Source organism: Myotis brandtii, unplaced genomic scaffold (assembly GCF_000412655.1).
Source record: "Myotis brandtii unplaced genomic scaffold, ASM41265v1 scaffold120, whole genome shotgun sequence".
In the NCBI taxonomy this organism is placed as follows: Eukaryota; Metazoa; Chordata; class Mammalia; order Chiroptera; family Vespertilionidae; genus Myotis; species Myotis brandtii.
The window spans coordinates 5933605-5960905 of NW_005354174.1; the positions used below are offsets into that span (position 1 = coordinate 5933605).

General features: G+C 37.4%; 1 protein-coding gene across 5 annotated transcripts in view; it reads left to right on the forward strand.

Moving 5' to 3' along the window:
- The window catches only part of HELZ (helicase with zinc finger), a 127842-nt gene that overhangs the window by 64616 nt on the left and 35925 nt on the right, over positions 1–27301 (forward strand). For all 5 annotated transcript variants that reach the window (XM_014532455.1, XM_005858683.2, XM_005858685.2 and 2 more), the window contains 7 exons: positions 2584–2702; positions 4015–4160; positions 5376–5523; positions 11658–11841; positions 13439–13667; positions 20430–20634; positions 27198–27249. In XM_014532455.1, the coding sequence (XP_014387941.1) occupies positions 2584–2702; positions 4015–4160; positions 5376–5523; positions 11658–11841; positions 13439–13667; positions 20430–20634; positions 27198–27249 (1083 nt within the window). The remainder of the gene's footprint in view (positions 1–2583; positions 2703–4014; positions 4161–5375; positions 5524–11657; positions 11842–13438; positions 13668–20429; positions 20635–27197; positions 27250–27301) is intronic.

The following is a 27301-nucleotide window of genomic DNA, read 5'->3' on the forward strand; positions in this document are numbered from 1 at the left end:
TTACTATTGATTATATGAAAAATTCAAATTTGGACAATGTTGGTGTTTTTTACAGTTTCTCAAGTTTTTGCTTTAAAATACTTTTGTATAGTGTAGACACAACAACAATCACGATTGTTGTTTTTTTACATACTATTGCGATTGTTATAAGACAGGAGCTAAATAAAATTAAACTAATGTTATACAAAGTACAGATATAAAATGACAAGAAATTCTGATAAATATGGCAGAACTTAACCATCAAAAAATGGTATCACTTTAAATTAGTTGCTTTGGAAGAATATTCATTTATTGCTGCCATATTATAATTGTTGGCGTGGCTCAACACTTTTTTGTTCTCTCCTTTTGGAATTGCTTTCAGAGCCAGTGACAAATTCTTTTGAACATCCTGGAAGGTAGAGACTATTCTGTTCATCTGTTATTCCTGGCACCTGGCCCAGGATATAGAAACCTGGAGGCCCTTGATAAACCTCTTTTTATCTTAAATAATGAATGGTGGCCAACTTTCTTTTTTGAAGGTAGATTTAATTTTAGAAAAGCTTCAAAATATTTCTGAGACATGTAAGTCTTTCTGAGACTGGTAAATAAGGTAGGTAGGTGATCAAACAGCAATTCCATTAGCGGTAAAAAAGAAAGAAAAAAAAAGACGTGCCTCTCAGTAATGAGACTTATTTTCTTGTGCATGCAGCTCATAGCTGGCTGGTGAGGGCAGTTACAAAAGCAGAGTTTCAAAAATGTTTTGAACAGTGACTGCATCATTGGAATGAGTTATATTTCTTCCCAACTGACTTCTTTGAATGGAACAACACTTATTTGAAATGTAAATTTTGGTATGTTTATTTAACAATCAGTCTCATTACTTTATGGTTATACTCTGCATATTTGCCATACAGATTAAATACCCAAACCTCCTAAACAGTATAGGTTTGTGTGAAGGAGTAAAGAATGGCTTTGAAGAGTGAGCATATAGAAGAATACTTAGTAGAAGTCAACTATGCTTTGTTCTGGGTGTTTAATTCTCATATTAACCCTGTGGAGGGTTATTTTACAGATAAGAAAACCAAGGCTCAGTTTGAGTAATTCAAGTTCCTTTATTAGCTTAAGCAATAGGTATAATAATTTAATGATTTATCTAGTTCCTGATTCAAACCTAGCTCTATTTAATTATAATAATGAAAACAGTAGGTATTTTTCACTGGTCTCAGTGCTTCCCTCCAATTTAATTCTGTGTTTATGTAATCACCATCCTTAATTAGTCTTGTGGAACAAGAAGCACAATTCTTTCAACAGGGAGAAAAATGCATGTGTCCATATCTTGCTTGGGCCACTGTGGGTAAATAGACAACAGTTATTAATATTTATATTGTCAACCATAGCTATTCGTTTAAATGGATGATTTTGAGAGTTATTACTGCATTAGAAAGTTGTATGAACAGATTGTTTGGAATTTGTTGATATTTATAGAAATAGGGATGGAAATAGAGGCTAGGTTCTTGGGCCAACTCACAGTGGGCTGATTAACTCAGAGTTTTATGTCATCATTCTGTTGAGAAACTACTTCCTGTTCTTTGCTATGTTAGTAAAAAGAGGGTCCCCTCCGACCTCATTGAGTTGGCAGTAGGGGACAACTTTTTCCTTCTCTACATTGAGACAGCAAGGAGATTTTTGCCTCTTTCTCCCCCTTTTAGAGGAAAAGGGGCTTTTCCTCCTTTCTGTACACAGATTTCTGTACCCCAGTATGAGTGGCAGTAGCAACCAAGATGTAGGATGCCTCCTACTGTAGGTGTTTGCATCTGGGGGACTTGTGATAATGTACTTTTGACATTTGTTATTAGTCTTTTTTCCCCCAGGCATGATATTTTCATTGTAGGGTCTTAGATTAAAAAACATATCTATATCTATATATCTATCTTATATGTATATACAGAGTGGGCAAAAGTAGGCTTACAGTTGTTTGTATGGAAAATAATACAATAATTAATAATACAAGAATAAACTTTGCATATTCACAACTGTAAACCTACTTTTGCCTCCACACACTAAATCTAATCAAATTAGTGAATAAGCTAATAGATAATCTTAGATTTTAAAATTAAATTGTAACTCTTCTTTATATTAGATTTTGAGTGTGATTTTCTTTATTTTAATGTCTAATACGCATATCTAGGTTAAAGTTACTTATGAACTACCATTGTTTTATTTTTGATGTTTCATCGAATACATAGTGAAAGGACTTTGGCCCTTAGTGTTTAGTTGCCAGCCCTTCTTTTTGGTGAAGAGCTGCTACCTGGTACTTTTAAAATATCTTTAAGTATAGCGATGCAGCTGTTAGTATTGGGGGCTTTAGCACCAGATGCCATTTATGTATCTATTATTGAGTAAGATAATTACTCCTTTTAGTCTCTGGTTTTTAAATAATAATTTAAATGGATGATTTTCTAAATTGAGGATTCACAACTCTTAAATTGGCACACTAAACTCTTTCTTTAGCAGAAATGAAAAAAAAAACCAAACCACACAAAACTACTCTGGCCTCTATTGCTGCTTTAATATGCTTTACTGTGTTTACTGTGTACTTTGTAGGGTTTTTTACGCACATTCTGTTAGATGAAGCTGCCCAGGCCATGGAGTGTGAAACCATTATGCCTCTAGCATTAGCAACTAAAAGCACTCGGATTGTCTTGGCTGGTGACCACATGCAGGTAATTGCCCTCTGCATCATCATATTCAAAGGAACTTTGAATTATATGTTGATGTTTAATATTATTTTCTAAAATACCCAATGAAATTGTGCCATGTATTATACTTTAAGTACTTTAAATATTTCTGCACTAATAGTGAAACAGACTGGTATTTTTGAAGGAAAATTATAATCCCACTACAATGTCTAACAACATTTCCATGTTTGTTAATTTGAAGTTCAGTTCTCTGTAGTATGAATATTTGAGTCTTATTTTTTTTATAAAGCAAATTTAAATCCAAATTATTTTTTTTACAATTCCCCAAGTCCTGTTCCTACATTTATTTTCCTGTAGGGTTAATTTTTTGCTATCATAACAAAGTGCTTAATTAAAAATAATGGTCAAAGTCTCAAAACGAGGTCTGATTTTATGTATTTGCATACTATACATGAAGGAGAAATATGATTTTTCTATTAAAATCTGTTTTACAATATCTTCTGCCACAGATAAGATTGAACCTATATAGTACTGTAGCTGTCAAGACATCCAGCAAAGAGTTGAATGTGTAGAGGAACAAATTCTGTTTTTGTTTCTTTGCCAAAAGTAATTTAATTTTGTTTTTTAGCTGCCAGAGGTATAATCAAGAATGGCTCCTTTTATACTTTGTCATGAGAAAAAGATTATTTTACAAATAATTAAAAAAATTATATTCATATGCAAAATGTTCTACCAGCTCACCATTATGAATAGTTCATCAATTTTAGTGAAATAACTGACTGACTGACTCCCCCAATGATGCAATGGGTTGCATTCTTGAAATTATTGAGTAGTAGCTATTTAGTATGTTGGAGGAGCCCTTTATTAACCTATGTGTAGGAACTCTAGGTCAGTGAAATGAAAAGTTAGAAATTTTAGCCTCATTCTTCATAGTAGTAAAATTGTTCATAGAAAATATATTTTCTTTTGCTTGTTCTAACATTCAGCATGTTGAAGTTTAGTACATCAGAAGTTTCAGCATGGTGGATTTAAAAAAAATATATATATTTTTACTGATTTTTAGAGAGGAGGGTAGAGGGAGAGAGAGATAGAAACATCAATGATAATAGAGAATCATTGATTGGCTGCCTCCTGCATGCCCCACACTGGGGATCAAGCCTGCAACCAGGGCATGTGTCCTGACTGTGAATTGAACCGTGACCTTCTGGTTCATAGGTTGATGCTCAACCACTGAGCCACAATGGCTGGGCCAGCATAGTGGATTTTTTAATGAGTAGGTTAAAAAATACTACTCATATATTTAATTAAGTTTTCTCTGTATGTTTGTCTGTTACAGCTCAGTCCTTTTGTTTACAGCGAGTTTGCCAGGGAGAGAAACCTTCATGTTTCATTACTTGATCGACTCTATGAGCATTACCCCGCTGAGTTCCCATGCAGGATCCTCCTCTGTGAGAACTACCGGTCCCATGAAGCTATCATCAAGTAGGTGTGAACTGCCCTTTCTGTATCACACTTCCTGTGATCTGGCTGGAGGGGACTCAAAACAGCACTGTTTCTAGGGACCAATTATTCCCAGCAGTGTTACATGGTCTCCTGAGTTGCAGATTATGTTTACTTTTATGTTTGTAAAAGAAACTTCAGAAGTCAGAGCTGTAATTTTTCACAGAATAGGGCAATTCTGGAAACTAACACTTTAGGCTTTACTAGCTATGATATATTTTTCTGTGACTGAATATATAGTATACATGTAAAACTACATGATGTAATAAATAAATATGTTGATAAACTACTTAGTGGTTTGCTTATTGTGTCCGTCTTATACAAGGAATCTGTTTGAAAGGAAGGAAGGGAGGAAGGAAAACCATGAAACTTAGTAATGAACTTTTTAAAGGATTCTATTAAATATAGTACACATCCATAAATATAAAAATATCATAAGTGACAGCTCAGGGAATAGTCATAAACTGAGTACACCCATGTAACTGGCACCCAGATCATTAAACAGAACATTCCCAGCACTCTGGAAAGCCCCTCCTTCAACCAAAAACTTAAAATGTTTTAAAGTTTAGTATGATTTAATAATGTTGATTATGTCAGTCATGTGAAAACCATTTTTAGGTTTCTCTGAAAGCAATAGAATAAATATAAAAATTTAGATTTAACTGTGGCTTTGTTAATATCTCAGTATGTGCTTCCTTTTTGATTGTTGCCAGTCATTTGCTGCAGTCCTTGATGAATCAAGTACTAGCTGGTATCTTCTTCTGCAAAATGTATTCATTTTATTGTTAAAGACTTGAATGTCCTTCAGTTGTGTGTATTGTTTCAATATCTGAATATCTTTGTTTGCATATATATGATCTAAATCTATTAACCAGGAAAATATACTAGCTAGCACATTTCCTCACAGAGCAAGATTCTCATCTGGTATTGAACTGTCGTCATTTATTCCTTTTCTTTCTGTATTCTGGCTTTGTACCTTGCCCAAATCAATTCATTTAGCAATTCGGAGCCTATTCTGATGTCATTGCTGTGATTTTGGAGAAAATCTTGGCCTCATTGGTATTAGATGCTTGGATTAAAATTAATCATGGACATAAAGCAACATTTTTAGGATTGACTGATATATTTATTTTCTTATTGAATTGAATTTTGATAATAGATTGCTCTTTACTTATTTATTTTGGTCTTTTTCTGCAGTTACACCTCTGAGCTCTTCTATGAGGGCAAACTGATGGCCAGTGGAAAGCAACCAGCACACAAGGATTTCTACCCACTCACTTTCTTTACAGCTCGAGGGGAAGATGTACAAGAAAAAAATAGCACAGCTTATTATAATAATGCAGAGGTACCTTAGTTCTTTTGCAAATTGTTAATATTTCACAGTCACATAGCCTGGTCTTGTTGAGAGCATTTATTTAAAAATTTGGGTTGACATCTTATTGGGTGTTGACTTCATTTACATGAAAATAGTATGTAAAGTTCATTCTCTCTTGTGTAACTGATTGGTTCAGATGAATCTCCTGTAGGAAACAAAACCTTTGAATTACATGTTGTCTTATGATAAAATACAAAATACATGACTTCATTGAAAAGAAAAGTTGGTGTTATTTTATATATATTACTAGAGGCCCGATGCACGAAATTTGTGCAAGAGTAGGCCTTCCTTCCCCCGGCTGCCGACACCTGCTTCCCTCTGGCCTCCGGCACTCGGGACCCGAGCTTCCTACACAGAGGGAGGCCCTGCTCACCCGCCCGCTGGTCGGTGGCCTGGGCCTCCCTCTTTGGGGCGATCGTGGAGCCCCCCTATTGATTGCCCCGCTGGCTGGTGGCCTGGGCCTCCCTCTGCGGGGTGATCATGGGGTGATGACCGGGCCCCCGACCAATTGCATCGCACCTGTCTTGGCTGGCCTGGCACCAGTGGGTGTCATAGTGTGGTCCTGGATGGTCGTCCGGATGGTTGTTCTGCTGTTTGGCCATTCAGTCGATTTGCATATTACCCTTTTATTATATAGGATTATTGTTAGCCATCTAAAATAGACTATGGTTATATTTTATAGTGCATACTCAAATGACATATCATTTTAAGTGAGTAAGACTTGAATTGCAGAATTCTGTGCTCCAGAGAGATCACACAGACTGAGGTGATGATGTTGCTAACCCATTATGTGCTACAACTTTTATGGTCCTCTTACAATGTGACTTTAATTTCAGAAGAGTGTGAGTAGTATGAGGGGTCAGATCAGGTAGTAGACAAAAAGTTGGTGAAGTCTTTAGGGGCCAGCAAGCCAGAGACCCTTTAGATAAGTTCTGGTCATCACAGTGCATGGAGTTTTGGACTTCAGGAAACCCAGAGGAGGGCTGGGGGGAGGTTCCTGGTTAATCATTGGGGGAATTGCTCTTGATCTACGATATCCATCTTGCTTTGTTCCTTAAGTCCCATTCTTTACTCATTTTATTTTCAAAGACATGGCTTTTATGATGTAATAGTAATTCATTTTTCTTTAAAAAATTGATCAGAGGCCTGTAGTTAGAAGTTAGTACAAGAAAATCAATAGCACCCACTTGATAAAATCCTAGCTGAAAGCAAAGAAACTTGACATTTCAGTTAGTCTGTGCCATTTAATTTTAAGAAAAGGTAAACTTTTCTTTAAATGTTTGAAATATTGACAAATAACTCTAGGTTTTTCTTTATTACTTTTACTCTCAGGTTGCAAACCACTGGCCTAGAAACTAGGAAACTAGCCATGGTGGGGTGAGTGCTGACAGGGAGAGGCAAGCTTGAACTCTAGCAGGCTTGGTGGTCCTGCCTTGCCACCAGGGGTCAGAGCTGAGCCCTAACTGTAATCTTGAGGCAGGGTTGGTGTTTGCCAGAGGCTCAGCTTCTCAGCCAGGGCCACTTGTTCCTTCATGGGGACATACATGTGTGTTTCCCAGGAAACCTGCAAGCTATAGAGTAAATAAGGTGCATCACCCTAGATCAGTGGTCAGCAAACTCATTAGTCAATAGAGCCAAATATCAACAGTACAACGATTGAAATTTCTTTTGAGAGCCAAATTTTTTAAACTTAAACTATATAGGTAGGTACATTGTTATTAAGTTAGTTAGGGTACTCCTAAGCTGGCCTTTGCTAAAAACGTCCTCAATCTGATTGAGGTACGTTCGCTGAGGTCGACCCCTTCCAACTCTCCCATCCACACTCGTCTTGTATACTTGTTTCATCTATCTCCTTTCGTTCATCCTCTCTATATGTCCAAACCATCTCAACATACCTTTCTCAATCCGCAGTTTGCTGACCACTGCCCTAGACTGTCAATATACTAAAAAATTTTGGGGGGTGGATAAAGAAATATTTTTCATATTTTAAACACAAAGATTTGTGTGAACTTTAAATATTAACTATGTAACTTTAGAGAAATGTGAAGCCACCTTGAACTTCACCACTAGATCATCGTTGTTTAGTCACTTTCTTCAGCCCAGTGAGTTACTCCAGTGAAAAGAGCCTGGAGGCTCTTTCTTCAAGGGGCAAAAACTAATCCTTGTTCACTGGGGCTGATAGAGTGGGATAGATATTGCTTGGGCTGGGAATAGAAGCTCATTGGTTTATAGGCAAGATTTTCAAGTTTTGAATACCAGTGTAGGCATGCTTGGACTTTTTTTGAGGGTAGAGTATGTATAGGTGAAACTCAGATCTAGGAAACCAACCATGGTAGGGTGAGTGCTGACAGAGAGAGGCAAGTGTTCTAAAGCAAGTGGTACCAGTTACATCAATAGGGGAAACATGAGATTTTTTTCTTGTATAGAGGTTCTGACTAAAGTTTAGGAGGACATTATGAGATTTGAGAATGGTTTAGATTTCATCATTATAAAAATACTTTTGACTCACACAGACTTACAGTCATAAGGATCTTAGAACAGAGGATGAAATGAAAAGTAAAATTAAAGAATCGAGCTGAATATTTACAGCATTTTTGTTGTGTATAATTGTCCTTTGTTTGGGGAACATGTTTTTTTGTTTTATATCATGTGTTTGCCTATTATATGAATTTGTGTCTTTCACACGCTTAACATGGCAGAATAAAAGAGTGAGAAAGGTCATCCCTTTTTTTTTTCTTGATTCTGACTGAACTCATATCCTACAATAATGAAATGGTCTCAATATAATGCCAAGTTGGTGGATGGAGGGAAGCAGAATTTAAACACTAAGCAGCAATACATGATTCTTAACCTTGAGAAATTCAGTGTGAAGAGAGGAGCTATGGAAACAATTAAGATGGGATAAGTGAGAGGTAGAAAGACTTGTACAGTTATTAAAAAACAAATCCACCAGGTATGATGGAACTTATGGCAGAGAGGGGACATGATTTTTGCCTTATATATACTGGGACTCTGTAGTTAGTTGTTACATATATTTATAATTGTTATATCTTCCTTGTGGATTGACCTTTTTATTTTAAAATGTCCATCTCTATCTCTGGTAACATTTTATTTTTGGTTTTAAAGTCAATTTGTCTAATATTAGCATAGTTACTCCAGCTAACTCATGGTTGCTGTTTGCATGGCATGTTTTCCCACCCTTTCACTCTTATCCTTTTATCTTTACCTTTGAATCTAAAGTATGTCTCCTATAGACCAAATCATTGCATCGTGTTTTTATGTTTTTTATTTTAATTCTAGTCTAAAAAGAATTTCCTTTTGATCAAATTGTCTAAATCGCTTACATCCTATATAATAACGAGCTAATATGCAAATGGTCGTCGTGCCCTCGCGCCAGAGCCAGGGGACCAGAGGCCGCACCCCCTGCCCAGCGGGGCTTGACGGGGGACCTGAGACTGTGCCCCCCCACCCTGCGGGGCTTGACCAGAGTGGGGCTGGCCGGGTCTGGGTCTCGCATGATTTTGAGGCGTGCGCGGGTGGGTGGGGACTTGACTCTGGGTCCCGCGGCACACCCCAGACTCTGACAGGAGGGAGATTTTCAAATACATTTTACTAATTTTCTCTCATCTCTGACACTTATGTTATAGAGAAAGGGCAAATAGCAATATTAAAATGTTTCCTCTAATTAATTCCCTTTTCCACTGAGCCAAACCGGTTCGGCTAATTAATTCCCTTTTAATGTGCATGAGTTTTGTGCACTGGGCCACTAATTTACTAATAATGTTATTATTGATATGGACTTAACCTCTGCCTTTTGCTTTTTGTTTTCTATATCATGTGTTTTTTGACCCTTCTTTTCTCTTTTACTACCACTGTTTGCATTAAGTGCATTTTTCTTTTGTCATATTTTAATTCCTTTAATTATTCATTAATGATTTTTGATTTGTTTTCTTAGTGGTTTCTCTATGTCTTACAGTATACATCTTATCAGAATCAACTTCAGATTTAAATTAACTTAATTCTAATGAGATATGGAAACTTTACTCCTACATTTCTCTATTCCCTTTTTTGTGCTATTATTGTTTTTTATATTATACTTATGTATATTACAACTCAACAATACATTGTTACAATTATATAATTTTATGCCTTTAAGGACTCTGAGAGTTTGCTGTATTAACCTTCTTATTTACTATTTCTGGTTCTTTTAACTTCTTTCTGTAGATTTGAGTTACCATCTGTCAATTTTCACTCACCTCCTTTGTACTCAGACCCACCTGTCTTATTCCTTACAATGAGATCACCATGTCTTCAGCCCAGTTTGCTCTTCAGAATCCTTGGACAGTCTGTGTATTTGATGCCCTTGCTGTTATATCATCATAACAGTAGGGTGACTATTATACATTGAATTTTTATCTGGAAGTGGGAACTACATTCTATTCAATAATCTTCAAGTTCTTGAAAGGAATAAAAAGTGTCAAATTTTACTCACTATATTTAATGCTGTCAGTTTATATACTATTAGTAAATCCTATATAATAAAGAGGGAATATGCTAATTGACCATCACACCCTCACAAGATGGCGGCGCCCACAGCCACAAGATGGCGGCGCCTAGTTCCCTCAGCCCCGCTGGGGACCTTGGGTCCTCCTGCACCCCCCACTGACCTGAGGCTCAGGCAAGCAGGCACGGCCCAAGGCACAGGCAAGCCGCCGATGGTGGCTGCCTGGCCGGCCCGAGGCGCAGGTAAACAGGGCTGGCCAAGGCTTGCGCTGCAGGCAGTGGCAGCAGCAGAGGTGTGATGGGGGAGTCACCTTCCCCTGATCGCCGGGTCGCCTCCCATCCCTGAGGGCTCCTAGACTGTGAGAGGGGGCAGGCGGGGCTGAGGGACCCCCCTCGCCTTCCAGTGCATGAATTTTCATGCATTGGGCCTCTAGTAGTAAATAAATAAATAATATATTTAAAAGACATTAAAAATATTTCTCCTTCCTCTCTAGACTCTTGTCTGATCCTCTATTGAGCTTGTGTTATATATATATTTTTTAATTGGGAATTTGTTTTCTAAATACACAGTAATATCTCTTAGGCAAGGAACATGTTTTCTTAATTATTGTATTTCCCACTGTGCTAAGCATTGAAACGGTTTGATCAATTCATTGAATTAAAATAGATTGACCTACTTTAAGAGCCCAATAAATGGCATCTAAAATATTCATTTGGGTAAAATATGCCATTACTTTATTGCAAGGTTCATGAAATGGCTTGGGCAAAGTTGTACTGCTAGATAACAGTGAATTCTGAAGGTCTGTCTCTGATCCAAATTTGTCCTAGTCCAGCCGTGGGCAAACTACGGCCCACGGGCCGGATCCGGCCCGTTTGAAATGAATAAAACTAAAAAAAAAAAAGACCGTACCCTTTTATGTAATGATGTTTACTTTGAATTTATATTAGTTCACACAAACACTCCATCCATGCTTTTGTTCCGGCCCTCCGGTCCAGTTTAAGAACCCATTGTGGCCCTCGAGTCAAAAAGTTTGCCCACCCCTGTCCTAGTCCCAGCAGTGGTTAGGTACCAGCTGCTGGCTGCTCTGCTTAGTTATATCAGTGGAGGAAGGGCAGTGCTAGACCTTGCACTGCTGAGACTGAATGGTGGCACTCACTCTAGGCATCTCTAGTTGGTGGTTAGGTTCTTTTGCCTGGTCTGGAGAGAGTGGACTGAGAACTACTGAGACTGTCAGGACTTGCTTCTCTGTTTCCCTAAATGGGGTTGTCAGTTTTATGGCCATATCCTTGTCCTTCTTCCTACACAGGAACTTGAACCTGTCCTTATTTAAGAATGGAGGAAACTGGGTAAAGGGAGGGGCCAGTTGCCATTACATTGTCTCATTTTCATGTTTTCACTGGGTGCATTATAGAATTTACTGTTTGAAATGTGAATAAAATGTTTTAATTCTCAATGTGTTTATACAAGCAAAGCATTATTCTTATTTAGAGGTAATTTTAAAATGATAAAATGGAATCCTTTATACATCTATTTCAGTTACCATATTCTTTTCTCTAAACACTTGCGTAACTTTAATATGTGTATGTATGTTTGTTTAAAGGTATTTGAAGTGGTGGAACGTGTGGAAGAGTTAAGAAGGAAATGGCCAGTAGCATGGGGGAAGTTAGATGATGGCAGTATCGGTGTGGTGACTCCATATGCTGATCAAGTGTTTAGGATACGTGCTGAACTTCGAAAAAAGAGATTATCTGATGTTAATGTAGAAAGGGTGCTAAATGTTCAAGGTGAGTGTTAATTGAAACAAACTAAGTTATTCAGATGATTAAATCTTAAAGTGTGTGCACATTGGATTTTTAATTCTCAAGATCTCTTTCCTGGAGAAGTAATTATGTCTTCATTTCATATCAAGTTCTTTAATGCCAAATTTGGCAATTAAAGGTTGAGCTCATTTATATGTTTGTTAGATTTTTATATCCAAATAAAAGAAGTATGAACAAATTAACTTTTTCTATGACTGTAATTGTATAAATTACACACGTTATCTATAGCATACGCCTACTGTTGTTACATTCTGAGGACTAATTTGTTCATAAAGATTTTTACAAACTTGTACCTGGCAAGCAAGTCCTGCTTAAATGCATTTTTAAAGGCACAGCTTGTTTTCCATCTACAGACTTTCCTCAGTGAATGGTTACCAGCAACTAGTTGCTATAAAATTTGTGCTTTTAAATAATGAAACAACACTATGATGTGAATGCTGAAATAGCCTAGTACAATCTCAGGTTTCATGGTAATATACAATAGTAAGAATAATATAATTTCTAAATCATGGGGAAAAATAACTCCCTTGTACCACGTGTTGTCCAGATCACACAGAATTTGGGTGCATTTTAGAAGGAATAGAACTAGTAAACTAGGAAGCACCCAACGGAGATCTGGCTATAGAAACTGCCACATGGGAGTCAGGAATGGTCGAAAGAAGTAGGATTGTTTGGCCTACAGAAGAAAAGACTAATGTGAAAACTGTGTTCAAATATTTGGAGGTCTGTCACAGAAAGAGGGAATATACGTGTTACTATAAGAAAGAGCATTAGAAATTTATTGTACGAACTATATTCAATAAGGGTTCCTTATGGAATCAGCAAGAGGTTAGATGACCCTGCTTTAATGAAGGTTCCTTGTATTGAGTGGGACTTCGGAATCACTAAGGCTGGTTCCAGCAATACTAAAATTTAAAAAAATTTACCATTTAACCATTTTTATGTGTTCATTCCACTTCCCTTTTCCTCCCAGCCCCTGGCAACCACCATTGTACTTTCTGTCTATAAATTTGACTACTCTAGGTACTTCATTTGAGTGCAGTAATACACTATTTGTCCTTTTGTGACTGGCTTATTTCATTTAGCATAATGTCTTCAAGGTTCATCAGGTTGTAGCCTGTGTCAGAATTTCTTTCCTTTTTAAGGCTGAATAATATTTTATATATGTATATATGTATATACACATTTATGTGTTCATCTGTTGATGGATACTTGGGTTGCTTTCACCTTTTGGCTATTTTGAATAGTGCTGCTGTGAACATGGGTGTACAAATATCTGTGTGAGTCCCTGCTTTTAATTCTTTTGGATTGATTCCCAGAAGTGGAATTGCAGGATCATGTTAATTCTATGTTTAATTTTTTGAGGAACCACCATACTATTTTCCATAGTGTTTTATATACCATTTTACATTCTCGCCTGCCGTGCATGAGTTCAGTTACTCCACATCCTTGCCAATACCTGTCATTTAGCAATAATATTAAAAAAGGCAGAAAGAAATGCTTTTATTTTATCAGTGCTTCAAAATAACAATCTTAAGTCTTTTTTATTTGTTTTTAATAGGAAAGCAATTCAGAGTTTTGTTTCTTAGCACAGTACGGACAAGGCATACTTGTAAACATAAACAGACACCAATTAAAAAGAAAGAACAACTGCTGGAAGATTCCACAGAGGACTTAGATTATGGTTTTTTATCTAACTACAAACTTCTCAACACTGCCATCACAAGAGCACAGTCCCTGGTTGCTGTGGTAGGTGATCCCATTGCTCTGTGCTCCATTGGAAGATGCAGGTAATTATGTGTTCCTGATTTGAGAAATTAAAGGGGAAAATGTAGAGTAATTTGTATACCTATGTGTACATTTATTTATATGACCTCTTGGCTAATGAAAATCAAGTTTAACTTTACCTGATAAACAGAAGGAACACAAAAATATATTGCTTTGAGTCTATTTTATACTTAATTGTGTATTCATTCATTCAGTCATCAGTCAACAGATGTTTCTCAAGTGCTTACTATGTTCTAAACACTCTTCTAGCCACTGAAGACAGGTCAGTGAATGAAATAGACAAAAATCTCTGCGTTTGAGGGGCTTACATATTATTGGGGAGGAAAAGAAGACTGACAATAAACAAAATAAGATAGTGTTGTATTTTACGTGGGAAGTTCAATGGAAGAGAAATAGCACATTAAGGGGAATTAGGAATGACGGGTCTGGTGGGGTGGGCTGGCTTGTGATTGTCATCGTGTGGTCAGAGGAGGCCTCGCTGAGAAGCTAACACTGGTGGTGAGGGAGTGCGCTGTGCAGACCTGGGGTAAAAGTGCTCCAGGAAGAGGGAACAGCTAATACAGGATCCTGAGTGGGTGTTTTGTGCGCGTGTCTCTTTGATGGAAATGACATTTTATATCGATACTGTGTTTTTTCCCTTCATTATTGTTTCAGCTCGTTTTTGATGAATTTCCTTCTCCACTCATTTTTCTCTCGAGGCTTCCTAATGTAAATAATTTTTCCTGTCTGGTTAATCCAATGGTTCTGAAAATCAGGGTGGTTAAAAGTTGTTTGTTACTTGTCTTTGGATATCATTGTTGGTATTCCTTAGATTGTAGTCATAGTAACTATTTCTACTAAAGTGCTGTTAAAATGTTAACATAAAAAATTTCTCTATATACTTTTGATTTATACCAGTTAACAGGGATTTTAACTGCATGAAGCCAGCAATATAAGACTTGGCCTTTGCAGTATTTAAAAACTATGTTAACATTAACAAAAAATCATTAGAATAGAAATTTATAATATTATTTTATGAAAAAAAATGCTAAGGATTACTTAAAATTTTTAAAAAATATATATATTTTATTGATTTTTTTACAGAGAGGAAGGGAGAGGGATAGAGAGAAACATCGATGAGAGAGAAACATCGATCAGCTGCCTCCTGCACACCCCCTAGTGGGGATGTGCCTGCAACCAAGGTACATGCCCCTGACTGGAATCGAACCTGGGACCCTTCAGTCTGCAGGCCGACTCTATCCACTGAGCCAAACTGACCAGGTCTACTTAAAATTTTTTAAGTATTGTAGTACCTGTCAAAATGAGTTCAGAATAGTAGAAAGTGATATAGACAGTTCTAAATATGCCTTTTTGATATGTTAGAATTAAAGTAGGAAGTAGCCCTCTTTAAATTAGGCTTTCTGTTGCAATATAGATATGGCAATATTTTATTGTATTTTTTTCTATTTCAGCAGCAAAAAAGCATTCTATGGAAAGGGTAACCATTTGAGACCATTAAGAATAAGCTGCAAGTATTAGAGTTTAGGACTCCAAAAGAAGTTAATATTCTTTATAGGGAAAACCATTAACAAAGGGATCAAGAGGAGCTTTAATTTATGGTTACATTATGAAAAATAACCTTTTAAAACTTGAATGGCCCTAGCCAGTTTGACTCAGTGGATAGAGCATCAGCCTGCAGACCAAAGGATCCTGGGTTTGATTCCAGTCAAGGGCACGTACCTTGGTTGCAGGCTCTTCCTCTAGTCAGGGCTCGTGCAGGAGGCAACCAATCTATGTGTTTCTCTCACATCGATGTTTCTCTCTGTCTTTCCCTCTCTCTTCCACTTTCCCTAAAAATCAGTGGAAAAATATACTCGTGAGGATTAACAACAACAAAAAACACACAACTTGAATGGTTTATGAATGTATAGCTAAACAATTCTGCTATAAAATACGTTTAATTTCATATTTAAAATATAGATTTCCATTTATTTTTAGCTGGCAATGGCAAAGAATTGGGGAAGGAAATATATTAATTTCAAGTTACAAATTAATAAAATTAAGCATATTAATTTGGCCTTCCTCCCGAGAATTTTACTTTAGTTACTTTATTGTTTATTGAAAGTGTATGTAGGTAGAATATTGCTGTGATATTTTATCATTTTTCTTCTGTTTACTATTTGATAAATGTGAGAATACATATAGTTTGATTCGAATTTAATAGATTAAAACACATGTGTAAAATGGGATGGCATGTATTAAAACTAACTAAAAACTGTTGGGTGAATGAATAGGTAAAATAATAGTGTTGAGCCGCATGTGTTTTGGATTCTCCTTATAAATAACCCCAAATATTTACCAACATGAACACTTTTTAAAAATCTTTACCCCTTCCTATAGAGTAGAGGACTGTGAATTGTATGAGATCAGCATTTTCACCCCATCTCTGATATAAACCGTTACTTTCTCAGAGCAAATGGGTGAATGATTCTTTCTGAGGCCATGCTGTCAGATTTATCCAGGGCTAATTATTAACTTGAAGCCAGTTCTACTGGTTGCTTATTTCTTACTGCTAAGCTGGGGTATGCGAGAGACGACTACAAATTAATTTGTAAGCTAAGCAAAATATTTTCAGAGAAGTAAATATATTGTGTAGGGAGAAAAAGGTCATGTGACCAATAGCTAAATGGGAATGTTGATTATCTATGCTATTTGGACTGTTTAATTATGGCTCTAATCCAGCGGTTCTGAACCTGTGGGTCGCAACCCCTTTGGCGGTCGAACGACCCTTTCACAGGGGTCGCCTAAGACCATCCTGCATATCAGATATTTACATTACGATTCATAACAGTAGCAACATTACAGTTATGAAGTAGCAACGAAAATAATTTTATGGTTGGGTCACAACATGAGGAACTGTATTTAAAGGGCCAGAAGGTTGAGAACCACTGCATCCAAGAGCTGATGGTTGAGGACTATGGATATTTATGCTTTAATCTTTCTAAATTTGTTAGAAATTTAATTTCACAATACAAGTAAACCTGGAGATCATAATATGATTCTTAGGTACTATAAAAATGGAGGCATACATTTTTTGTAATTTGAGTTAATCATTCACCCTCTCACCCATTTGATATTTAAAAAAACACTAATGTTATTTCCAAATAGTGATCAAGTTTTCAAGGAATAATTACTGTATATATACTATCACTTTAGAAGGCAACTGACTATATAATCTTTTTTGTTGTACTTTTATTTATTTACTAGAGGCCCAGTGCATGAAAATTCGTGCGCTTGGGGGTGGGGGGGTTCCTCAGCCCAGCCTGTGCCCTCTCGCAGACTGGGACCCCTCGGGGGATGTCCACCTGCCAACTTAGGCCCTCAGGAGATGTCCGACTGATGGCTTAGGCCCGACATCCTTAGCGCTGCCAAAGAGGTGGGAGAGGCTCCTGCCACCACTGTTGTGCTCGCAGCCATCAGCCCTGCTTGTGGCTGAGTGAAGCTCCCCCTGCGGAAATGCACTGACCACCAGGGGGCAGCTCCTGCATTGATCATCTGCCCCCTGGTGGTCAGTATGCATCATAGCGACCCGTCGTTCCTGGTAGTTTCGTTAGGGTCAGTTTGCATATTACTCTTTTATTATATAGGATAGCTGCTGTTTATTGATAGCTTTCTCTGTGCCAGGTGCTAGGTTAAGTGTTTTGCACACTTTGCCATGTTCAGTCATTTCAACAGCCCTGCAATGTGGGTGTTTTATTTTCATTTTAGATGGGCTGCCTGATTCAGAGAGTTGAAATTACTGCCAGGGTCACATAGCTGTTAAGTGGTTCACTCACACAGATGTAAGATTGACTTGAAAACCCAAGCTCTTCTCACTGGTTTACCCTGCCTTTCCCAGGATAAATCTGTAAATGGAGAGAGGCAAGGAGGGGAGTCATACATGTCTCCAAACCAATGTGTTTGGGGAAGGTCTTCCATTTAGCTGAGTTTCTTTATTTGCAAGTTCCATTTACTCTGTGAGATATAAATGTATTTCACATATGTGTAGAGGTGTGTGTATGTGTGTCCGCATACACACACACACACAAACACACACTCTCTGTCACCTAAGGACATCAAGTGATTTTTCAATGTTTTATCAGTGATCCTAGAAGCATAAAAAATAAAACCAAATTTTGCGTCCATGTAGTGATTAAAACTATTGTTATGTCTTTTGAAATACTTAAAGTGTAGAGACACACGTGAAAAAATTGTTAACATAAAAAATAGGTTCATATTTTAGGGAGGGTCTAAGACTTGGTGAAGCCTTAGTGGTGAATTCTTATTCTCATTTTGAGTGTAGATGAAATTCTCAATTGATCTTTCAGTTAAGTGTTCAGAAATGTCTTATGATGCCATGCATAGTGCTTCAATAAAGTATTAAGGAATTCAAGGTCAGTGCAAATAGTCTTGAGCCTTTACAAAGAGAAAAAATGAAAAATTTTAGCTTTAAAACAATTTATAAAGGAATAAAAATCTTTTTCTGAGAAGTTTAAAAGTGAGAAGTCTTCTCAATAATAAAATATAATACTGTTGATAATAAAATATTTCAATAATAAAAAGTTTAATAATAATACTGTTGGTGCCCTATTTTACACATGAAGAAACTGAGGTACAAAGAGAAGTTAAGTAATTTGCCTGAAGTCACACAGCTACTGAATGAATGACAGCCACCCTGAATCCAAGCAGTCTAGTTCTGGAATCCAGGCTCTTGACCAATTTTGCTATATCAATGGGGCAATTAAAATAGAAGTGAGATTTCAAATGGAAATTTCAGGTTACTTTCAGAACTAGTTTAACTTGATTAACTTACAGTGTTTAGTATTACTTCTGAATTGGAGACTTTCAGTGTAAAGGCTGCTGCTTTGAGATTCCTGAGTTTTTGCAGACAAAGACTGTCAGGGAGCTACTAGCTTCTTGTTGCGTCTGAGGTTGTTTGAAGGGGACTTCAACTCCTGTTCCTTGCATTTGAGGTCAGTGAGGGCAGTATAGGAAGAAAGTATGGAGTTTAAAAAGGTAGCTTGAAAATAGAGCAAAATTCTAGTATTTTGGCCAACTAAGCTGAAAATATATTGTAAGAAATTGATATTAACAACTGAGCTAGAATAAAAGCCAATCCATTCTCTCCTTGTTGTTTTAGTGTCTTGAGGTTTCATACAAATATGAAATGACACTCTTATAAAACTGATATTTTATCAATTAGACCAAAAAACTTCCTTCTGAATACAGCATGTAGTAGAATTGTGTTGATAAATATTCATACAGTTGAATATTGTGGCTTTTTAAATCAAAAGGGTGGGAAAGTTTATGGGTTTTTAGATCCTGAGTGCTAATTAAAGGTATTCCTTCCTTAGCTATTAGACTATGAGGAAAAAAATTCTTGATTCCTTCAGAAGAGTGCTTAAGAATAAAAAATAAAGAGCAGATTTTAGTGTGTGTGTGTTAAAAACACACACATCCTGTAACTGAATGACTAAATTGTTAGCCTTTATGACTTATTGTCAAGAATACATAATAATATTTTGTAGCATTTTTTACTTTTCCTATTGTTGGCATTTGGGCCTGAAATTTTTTCAGGACCCATCTTTTAAACTCATCTTTAAGAAATTAGAAAAGATGGTAGAAGACATAGGTGAGAGAAACATACTTTGAAATCAAACTGCAAAGTTTTATGAATGTTAATAACCTAATTTTCATTCATATGCTAACTTTTATAATATAAACCTTTTCACTTATGCTTCTTGAAGCCATCTTGATTACCTGCTATCCACATGGACACAAGGATACCAACCTGGGAATCCATTTCACATATCTTTTATAGCATAATAAAACATTATTTGAACCTCATATTAAAGATAGGCATGTGTATTTACAATAGTCATTTAAAATTTTTAAACATTTTATATGTTGTCTTTTATAATCTGTTTTTAATATTTTATTTACATTAGAGATCAATTTTCACACCTCTAGGAGCAACAATATACAACTGCAACAAGTTTTGAATGTATTTTTCTCTTTTAATATTTATTAATGTGATTAGGAAATGAATAATCAGCATTAAAATTAGTGTTCCAACTTCCTGTATTTTTCATAATTAATTTAACTCAACTTATTCAATGTGATAACTTGTGCTTGTGACAAGCATTTGTTAAGTAAGAGAAAAATACAGGAGTAGCTAGTTATTTCTTAAGAATCCTCATGAGGGGTTTATCTACTTTGTGTATCAGATTTATGTCCTGAGTTGGCTTTTCTTTGTTATCCAGCACCAGGCTACGTTGGCTCTATAATTTAAAATAGTTTAATTTGCGTGTGCATGTGTATGTGTGTGATATATATGATATGTGTATGTGTATATAATGTATCTGTGTACAAATATGTATATATAAGTATGCCTAGAAGTACAAATCTTCTATAAAATGAGTTATCTGTTTTGAAATCCTTATTTATTATGTGGATAACAAAAACCATCATTCTAGGTCCATGGGGATAGTTGAGCATTGGCCATGTTACTTGCGATTGATCAGCCAAAATTAATTGAGAGCATACTAGACATGGCTCTCATTTCAGAATCAACCTCTGAAGTTTTATGATTTAGTGGGAAGATTATACCTGAATCATAGATGAATATCGAACCTGAGGAGTTAGGGTGGGGGAAGGAAATTTGAAATGATCTTCAGTAGCTTATGTTTATTTCTGTGCTGTCACCCACTGAAATAGTAAACTGATCTTCTCAATCTTTTCTGTAGGAAATTTTGGGAGCGGTTTATTGCCCTGTGTCATGAAAATAATAGCCTACACGGAATCACTTTTGAACAGATCAAAGCTCAACTTGAGGCTTTAGAACTAAAGAAGACATATGTGTTGAATCCACTGGCACCCGAATTTATCCCCCGGGCCCTAAGACTGCAGCATTCAGGAAGTGCCAACAAGCTGCAGCAATCACCCCCCAAGGTAAAGCCTGTTAATGAAATTGAAGAGGCTACTGTGAGAAAAAAGTGCAGAGGTGTCAAAGGTTTATTGAGCTGCTAGTTACTTTAGGTATTCAGCAAGTAGTTTCTGAAAGGAAGTTGTCTAGTGTGGAAATACAGTGTGGTGTTTAGCCATGGTTAATGTCATGGTCATCCTCAAAAAGTTTTCAATTACCTGATTTCTTCTTGTGTCCTTTGAATAATATAATATCCTAGTCCTCTCTACTGATAGACTTATTTTAGCAAGATGTGAATAATACAAAGCAAATTTAAAAGACTAGACTAGCACACTTATTAAAAACATTTTTATAAGGAATAACATTATAACAATATCTGTGTGAAGAAAATAGGTCTAATCCTTTCTTGATTAAGTATGCCTAGAAGTACAAATCTTCTATAAAATGAGTTATCTGTTTTGAAATCCTTATTTATTATGTGGATAACAAAAACCATCATTCTAGGTCCATGTGGATAGTTGAGCATTGGCCATGTTACTTGCAATTGATCAGCCAAAATTAATTGAGAGCACACTTTGTATGTTCTACAATACTAGACATGTTCATTTCAATACTAGTGCATTTCAAGTGGTATTTGCCACAGTGAGAAAATTTGGCCAACTTCTTGAAGGTTACTTTAGTTGATTTTGACCTATATTTGTTGTATAAGAAGTAATCCAGTCAGAGGAAGTGGAGGTGGGAAAGTCAAAGCCATTTCTACTTTTGAACCATAGTTATTTTGGGCAGAGACAGCTGGTTTATTTACTATACTGCCTGAAAAAAAAATTCACTTACCATCTAGAACAGAAAGTTGTGAGAATGACATGTTTAGTATTTGTTCCAGTGTTTTGGTGTATTTATAGCTATCAGCATGGTTTTAAATTTAATAGAGTATGTCAGTTTTGGGCTTCATTTAAAAAATGTAAAACCTAATGTGTAAGCAATAATTAATGGTTTATTATCTGGAAAGTTTTTTAGCTAAATAGGTATTAAGCCGAAAATAGAACTACTTTCTATGTTAATATACTGTTGTATATTCTTAGTTTAATAAAAATGAATCTAATCCTATATAATAAAAACCTAACATGCTAAGTATCTAGTCCACCGGTCGGCTGTTCAACCAATCAAAGCGTAATATGCTAATGATATGCTAAGGCCGCTCAACCGCTTACTATGATGTGCACTGACCACCATGGGGCAGACAGTCAACCAGTCGACCAGTCACTATGACGTGCACTGCCAACCAGGGGGTAGACGCTCCGACCGGTAGGTTAGCTTGCTGCTGGGGTCCAGCCAATCAGGACTGAATGAGATGGGCCAGACATGCCCTGGAGCCCTCCTGTGGACTCCCTGGCTGGCCAACTTCCCACGTCCCTCCCTGGCCCCGATCGTGCACTGGTGGGGTCCCTCGGCCTGGCCTGCGCCCTCTCACAATCTGGGGACCCCTTGGGAATGTCAGAGAGCCAGTTTCTGCCCAATCCCGCAGGCCAGGCCGAGGGACCCACTGGTGCATGAATTTGTGCACCAGGCCTCTAGTGTACAATAATGCGTTAGTGACTTGGGGTTATTAGGGGATTAAGAATTTTACTTAAATGAACCTTCTAGATTTCTAAAGCTTAAACTATTAATAAATAATGTATTTTTTTAATCAAACAGTTAAGTTTCTTCTACATGCCAGCCGTTATGGTAGGTGCTAGAGAAGTAGAGATAAGCAAATTAGCCTCCAGTGGCAGATGTTGGAGGGTAATGGCCAGATCTTGTTTAGGGGTCTACTGAGTGGGTGGAGGTAGTGGGGAGACATGTCAAAAACTAGAATATGTGCTCCATTAGGGCAGAGATTTTTGCCTGTATTAGTTACTGCTCTCTAGCCTCTGTGCCTAGTACAACATGTGGCTCATCTTAGGTGCTTTGAAGTATTTTTTAGATGAGTGAGTGAAGCTCAGGAAAGAGTTTATGCAAAAGGCTTTAAGCTTTGGGTATGTGAGGAGTAAGGACCCCAGGTAGAAATGTTTACATTTTATTTTTATTTAAAATGTTGCAAAGTCATTTTACCCTTTGCACATTCTTAAGTACAACAAACTCTTCCTTTAATTGAGCAAAGTGAGCATCAATTAATGTGCTTTAGATTCAGCTAGATTCAAGCCATCATAGCAAATGTCTGCTGATCCTAAGCAAGATCCTGCAATTTGCTTTTTAAAAATATGTTTTTATTGATTTTAGAGAGATGAAGGGAGACTGGTAGAGAGATAGAAACATTGATGAGAAACACATCTATTGATCGGCTGCCTCCTGAACGCTCCCTACTCGGGGTTGAGCCTGAAACCCAGCAAACCGGGCATGTGCCCTGACCAGAAATCGAACCAGTAACCTCTTGGTTCATAGGTCAATGCTTAATCACTGAGCCAAACCGCTGGGCTGGTTTTATTTGAAAGGTGAAGAAAATATATGTTGAATCCACTTGCTCTTCCAAAACCATAAACTCCCTGAAGTCTAGCCCCACTTTCTGCACATAGTGGGTGCTCAGTAAGTATCTGATAAGTGAATAATGGGTATGATGCAGCCAGTAGTGTGGCTTTTTTCTTTCAATGAGAAAATTGTGTAATTAAAGTCCAAAGCAGCCACCTCCCCAGTTTTAAAAACTTTTTAGAGAATCTTCACTGAATCAGTAGATAGTATCTGTTATTTTTATATCAATAGCACAGTGGTTCACCAAATCATCTATCTACCTGGTTATTGTAAATTATTATTTATGTCATATGCAATAATCAATAGTATAAATAACTGAGGTATTGTGAACCAAAGGTTATTTCTATCGCCTTACCTCCTTCCTCTCCCCATATTCTTTTTTATTTCCATGAAATTGTTTTGAGGTTTGAATTTGCACTGGTGTCCCTTTTTATTTAATTTTCTATTATAGAAAATTTCAAACATTTACTTAAATAGAGAGAATAGTATAACAAATGTCTTATCATCCAACTTCATTAATTATTAACTTAATCTTGTTTCATCTATGTTCTACTTCCTCCACTCCACCACCACCACATACACCCACTAGAAAATTTTGAAACAAATCCTAGATAATTTATTTTATGTGCTGGAGTCTTTTGATAAAGGAAAACTTACCTCATTGTTAGAAAAAGGTGCTATTTCTGAAAACATGATACTAAGCCATACGATTTCCCCCTAGATTTCCTTAATGTTTAACTTTCAACACAGTTCTGGGCATAAGGAAATCTTAAAAATTAGTATTGTCAATGTTAGACTAAGTTTTAAAATCCAAGTAAGATTTCATATAGATAAAATAATCAGAAGGCTGGATCATGGTTAAAAATGTTCCAGGAACTGCTACCTCAGGGCTGTGTTTGTCAACAAAACATACCTTTTGCTGCTTAGCAAATAACTTTATTCTCCTCACTAAGATATCAGTTCTGTGATAAAGTTTAGCAAAGGTACAAAATGTTAGGGGATCCAGGAGTGAGTAATCTAGCCAATCCTCATTGCCTCACTCCCTCCAGGAATCATTTATAACAATGTCTGTTTCATGGGCACCTGCAGAATTAGCAGGGAGAAAACCAATATCCCTGTCTTCATTCTGCTTCCTCCTAGGGCTCTTGCTGGGAGCAATGTTTGAAGCTTTGATAAAATCGAACAGATTCATACACTATAAAAACTATTCAGAGGATAGATAGTGAAAAACAACTCACAAACTAAAACCTATAAAATAATGCTTTGGTCTTTTCAAAGGCTCCATTTCTGAATATCATCTATTCTCCAGTTCTCACATGTGGCCCCCGTATCTCAGAGCCTTCTCTCCCTTAGAACCTCTCTGACTTCCCCTTCCACCTCATCTTTCCTTTCCTTCTGCTGCATCTTCTGACTTCAGCTGGAGAAATTGCTCTACTTTTAGGGTTCATGTGAATAGATTATGTCCATCCAGATACTCCAGGATAATCTTATATTAAGTCCATAACTTTAATTATATCTGCAAAGTCTCTTTTGCCACATAACATGACATATTCAAGGGTCCTAGGGACTAGGGTGTGGACATCTTTGGGGGGCCATTCTGCCTCCCACCCTGCCTAAATCACTATGTTTTCTTCACATACTACACAGTTGCCCCTGATTGATGGGTCCTTAGAGACTAAGAAATCTAAATGGCTTATTACCCTCTTAGAACTATATTATCTTCTGTGTCCTCGGCTCTCGGCTCTTGTTTCCTCTGTCAGTGTGTGTGCCCCTGACTGCTCTTGTTGTCACTTCTAATTGCTCTGCTTCTGATCTTCCCACCTTCTCGGCCAGCTCTGCTGCCTGCCATCTTCTCCTTTCACTCTCCTCCTTTCTCATCACTTCTCTGTTCCTCAGAAGTTTGTTTTTTATAGCTAGTGGCAATCACTGAGAAGACTCTCTTCTGGCTAATGAATCAAATATGATTCTATTTTGACTTTTTTTTTTTACTTTTTAAAGTTAGAACTTAGCTGTCCTTTCACATTCATAACTAACCGACTGACCTTTGATGTTTAGTACTGATCTGAATATTTAATATTGCTGACAGAGATAAATGAAGCATCACTGTACTTTTGCTCTAGTCAAGAATGGATTTTTCTTCTTGCTATAGATATTATTATCTCCCCCTTTAGTTTTCAGATATAATGTACAAATGGCAATTTGTATGTGTCTAAGGGTAAATTGTATAATGTGCTACTTGTGTTTTTTAAAGGCTTTATGTATTACATTTAGCCAATGGAAAGAGAAAGAATTTTTTTAGCCAAGTCCACAAATTCAGAACCATTGTCTCTTCAAATACTGTTTCTGCCCCAAAGTCATCATTTTTAACAATAGACTAGTATACCATTATATGAATCTGCCATTGCTTACTTAGTAAATCCTTCATTGATGGACATTTAGGTTGTTAACATATCATCCCATGTATAAACAATGCTGTGATGAACATCTGTGCCAAATCCATTATTATTTCATTTGGAGACATCTCTGGAAGTGCAATTACTGGGTTAAAGTGTATGTACATTTTGGATGCTTTCAATAGGTATTGCCAAATTGCTTTCTGGAAAATTTGTATATTCTCTTAAGTACATTATATCAGTGTGTCTTTCTGTTTTTTTTCAGTAAATTTTACACTTGAAGATGCCATGGATCATACTCAAATTATTGTCAATCCCAAACTATAGATACATTCATGTTACTGTGTTTTTTTAAAAATATATTTTTATTGATTTCAGAGAGGAAGGGAGAGAGAGAGAGAAAGAGAGAGAGAGAGAGAAACATCAGTGATGAGAGAGAGTCATTGATAGGCTGCCTCCTGCACGCCCCCTACTGGGGATTGATCCCACAACCCAGGCATGTGCCCTTGACTGGAATTGAACCTGGGAGCCTTCAGTCCGCAGGCTGATGCTCTATCCACTGAGCCAAACCAGCTAGGGAGATGTTTTAAAGGTTCTCATCCTCAAAAATTGAAGACTAATATTTTCTCCTTGAAATACAACTTTTACATTTTGTTATTGATTTCATACAAAATTTACAGAGAAACTGCAAAGGAATAGAATTTAGGTTTAAGTTGTATTGGTTGCATGTTTCTTTTTATAAAAAACTAGGGGCCCAGTGCACAAATTCATGTACCTTGAAAGGAACTGTGGGCCACGAGGCTGCGATGGGCATAGGGGCGGGTCTTGGCCCATCCTCTGCGCCCCCGCCTGGCCCCTCCTGCCGCTGCCCCCCGGCCCCCTCTCTGCCGGCAGCCCTGCTCTCACCGCCACCGCTCCCACATGCTGACAGTGTTGGCCTCGCTTGCACCCGCTGACAGTGTGGAGTGATTGGGGCTGGCGCCAGCAGCAGGTGTGAGCAGGGCTGGCGCTGTCAGAGGGTGCGAGTGGTAGCTGCTGTCCCGATCACCCCTCAGGAACAGGGGGAGGTGGAGAAGCCCTCAGGGGTGATCAGGGCTGGCAGCCGCCACTCGCACCTGCTGGTGGTGCTGAGCAATCGGGACCGGCACTAGGCTCTGGCAGCGAGTATGAGCAGTGGCTCCGGCATCGGCTGCAGGTGTGAGTGGGGCTGGTGCCGGTAGCAGGTGCGAGTGCCAGGCGGGACCACGGTGCATGGGAGCAAAGAATTTTTAGTAACCACCAGAGGCTTGCCCTGATGACAGAGACCGGCCCCCCGCCTTGGTCTGGCGCCCCTGCTCACCTGCTCCACCATCCCACCACGGCCGACGCCCGCCATAGCCCGTGCGCGCCCCCTGGTGGTCAGCGCATGTCATAGTGACCGGTTGTTCTGCCGTTTGGTCTATTTGCATATTAGGGTTTTATATATATAGATTACTATGAAAAAAGAATTTTAGATATCCTTAACTTGGAGCTGAGAACATGTAACGCCATGACTTTAATATTTAAAAAAAAAGTTCAGAACAGTTTAATAGTTATTAATTACGAGCTTGTAGTCTTTACATTTTAATTATTGCTGTATACATGTGATTTGCATAGGAACTGGTATTGTTCTCTAATATTAAATGTGTTTTGTGTTTTTTTTTTCTGTAAAGGGGAAAAGCCTCCAACATACCCAGAATGATCATTTCCAGAATGATGGAATTGGTAAGTGGAAACTGCCCCATGAAAACTCACTTTTATGATATGGTATTTACTA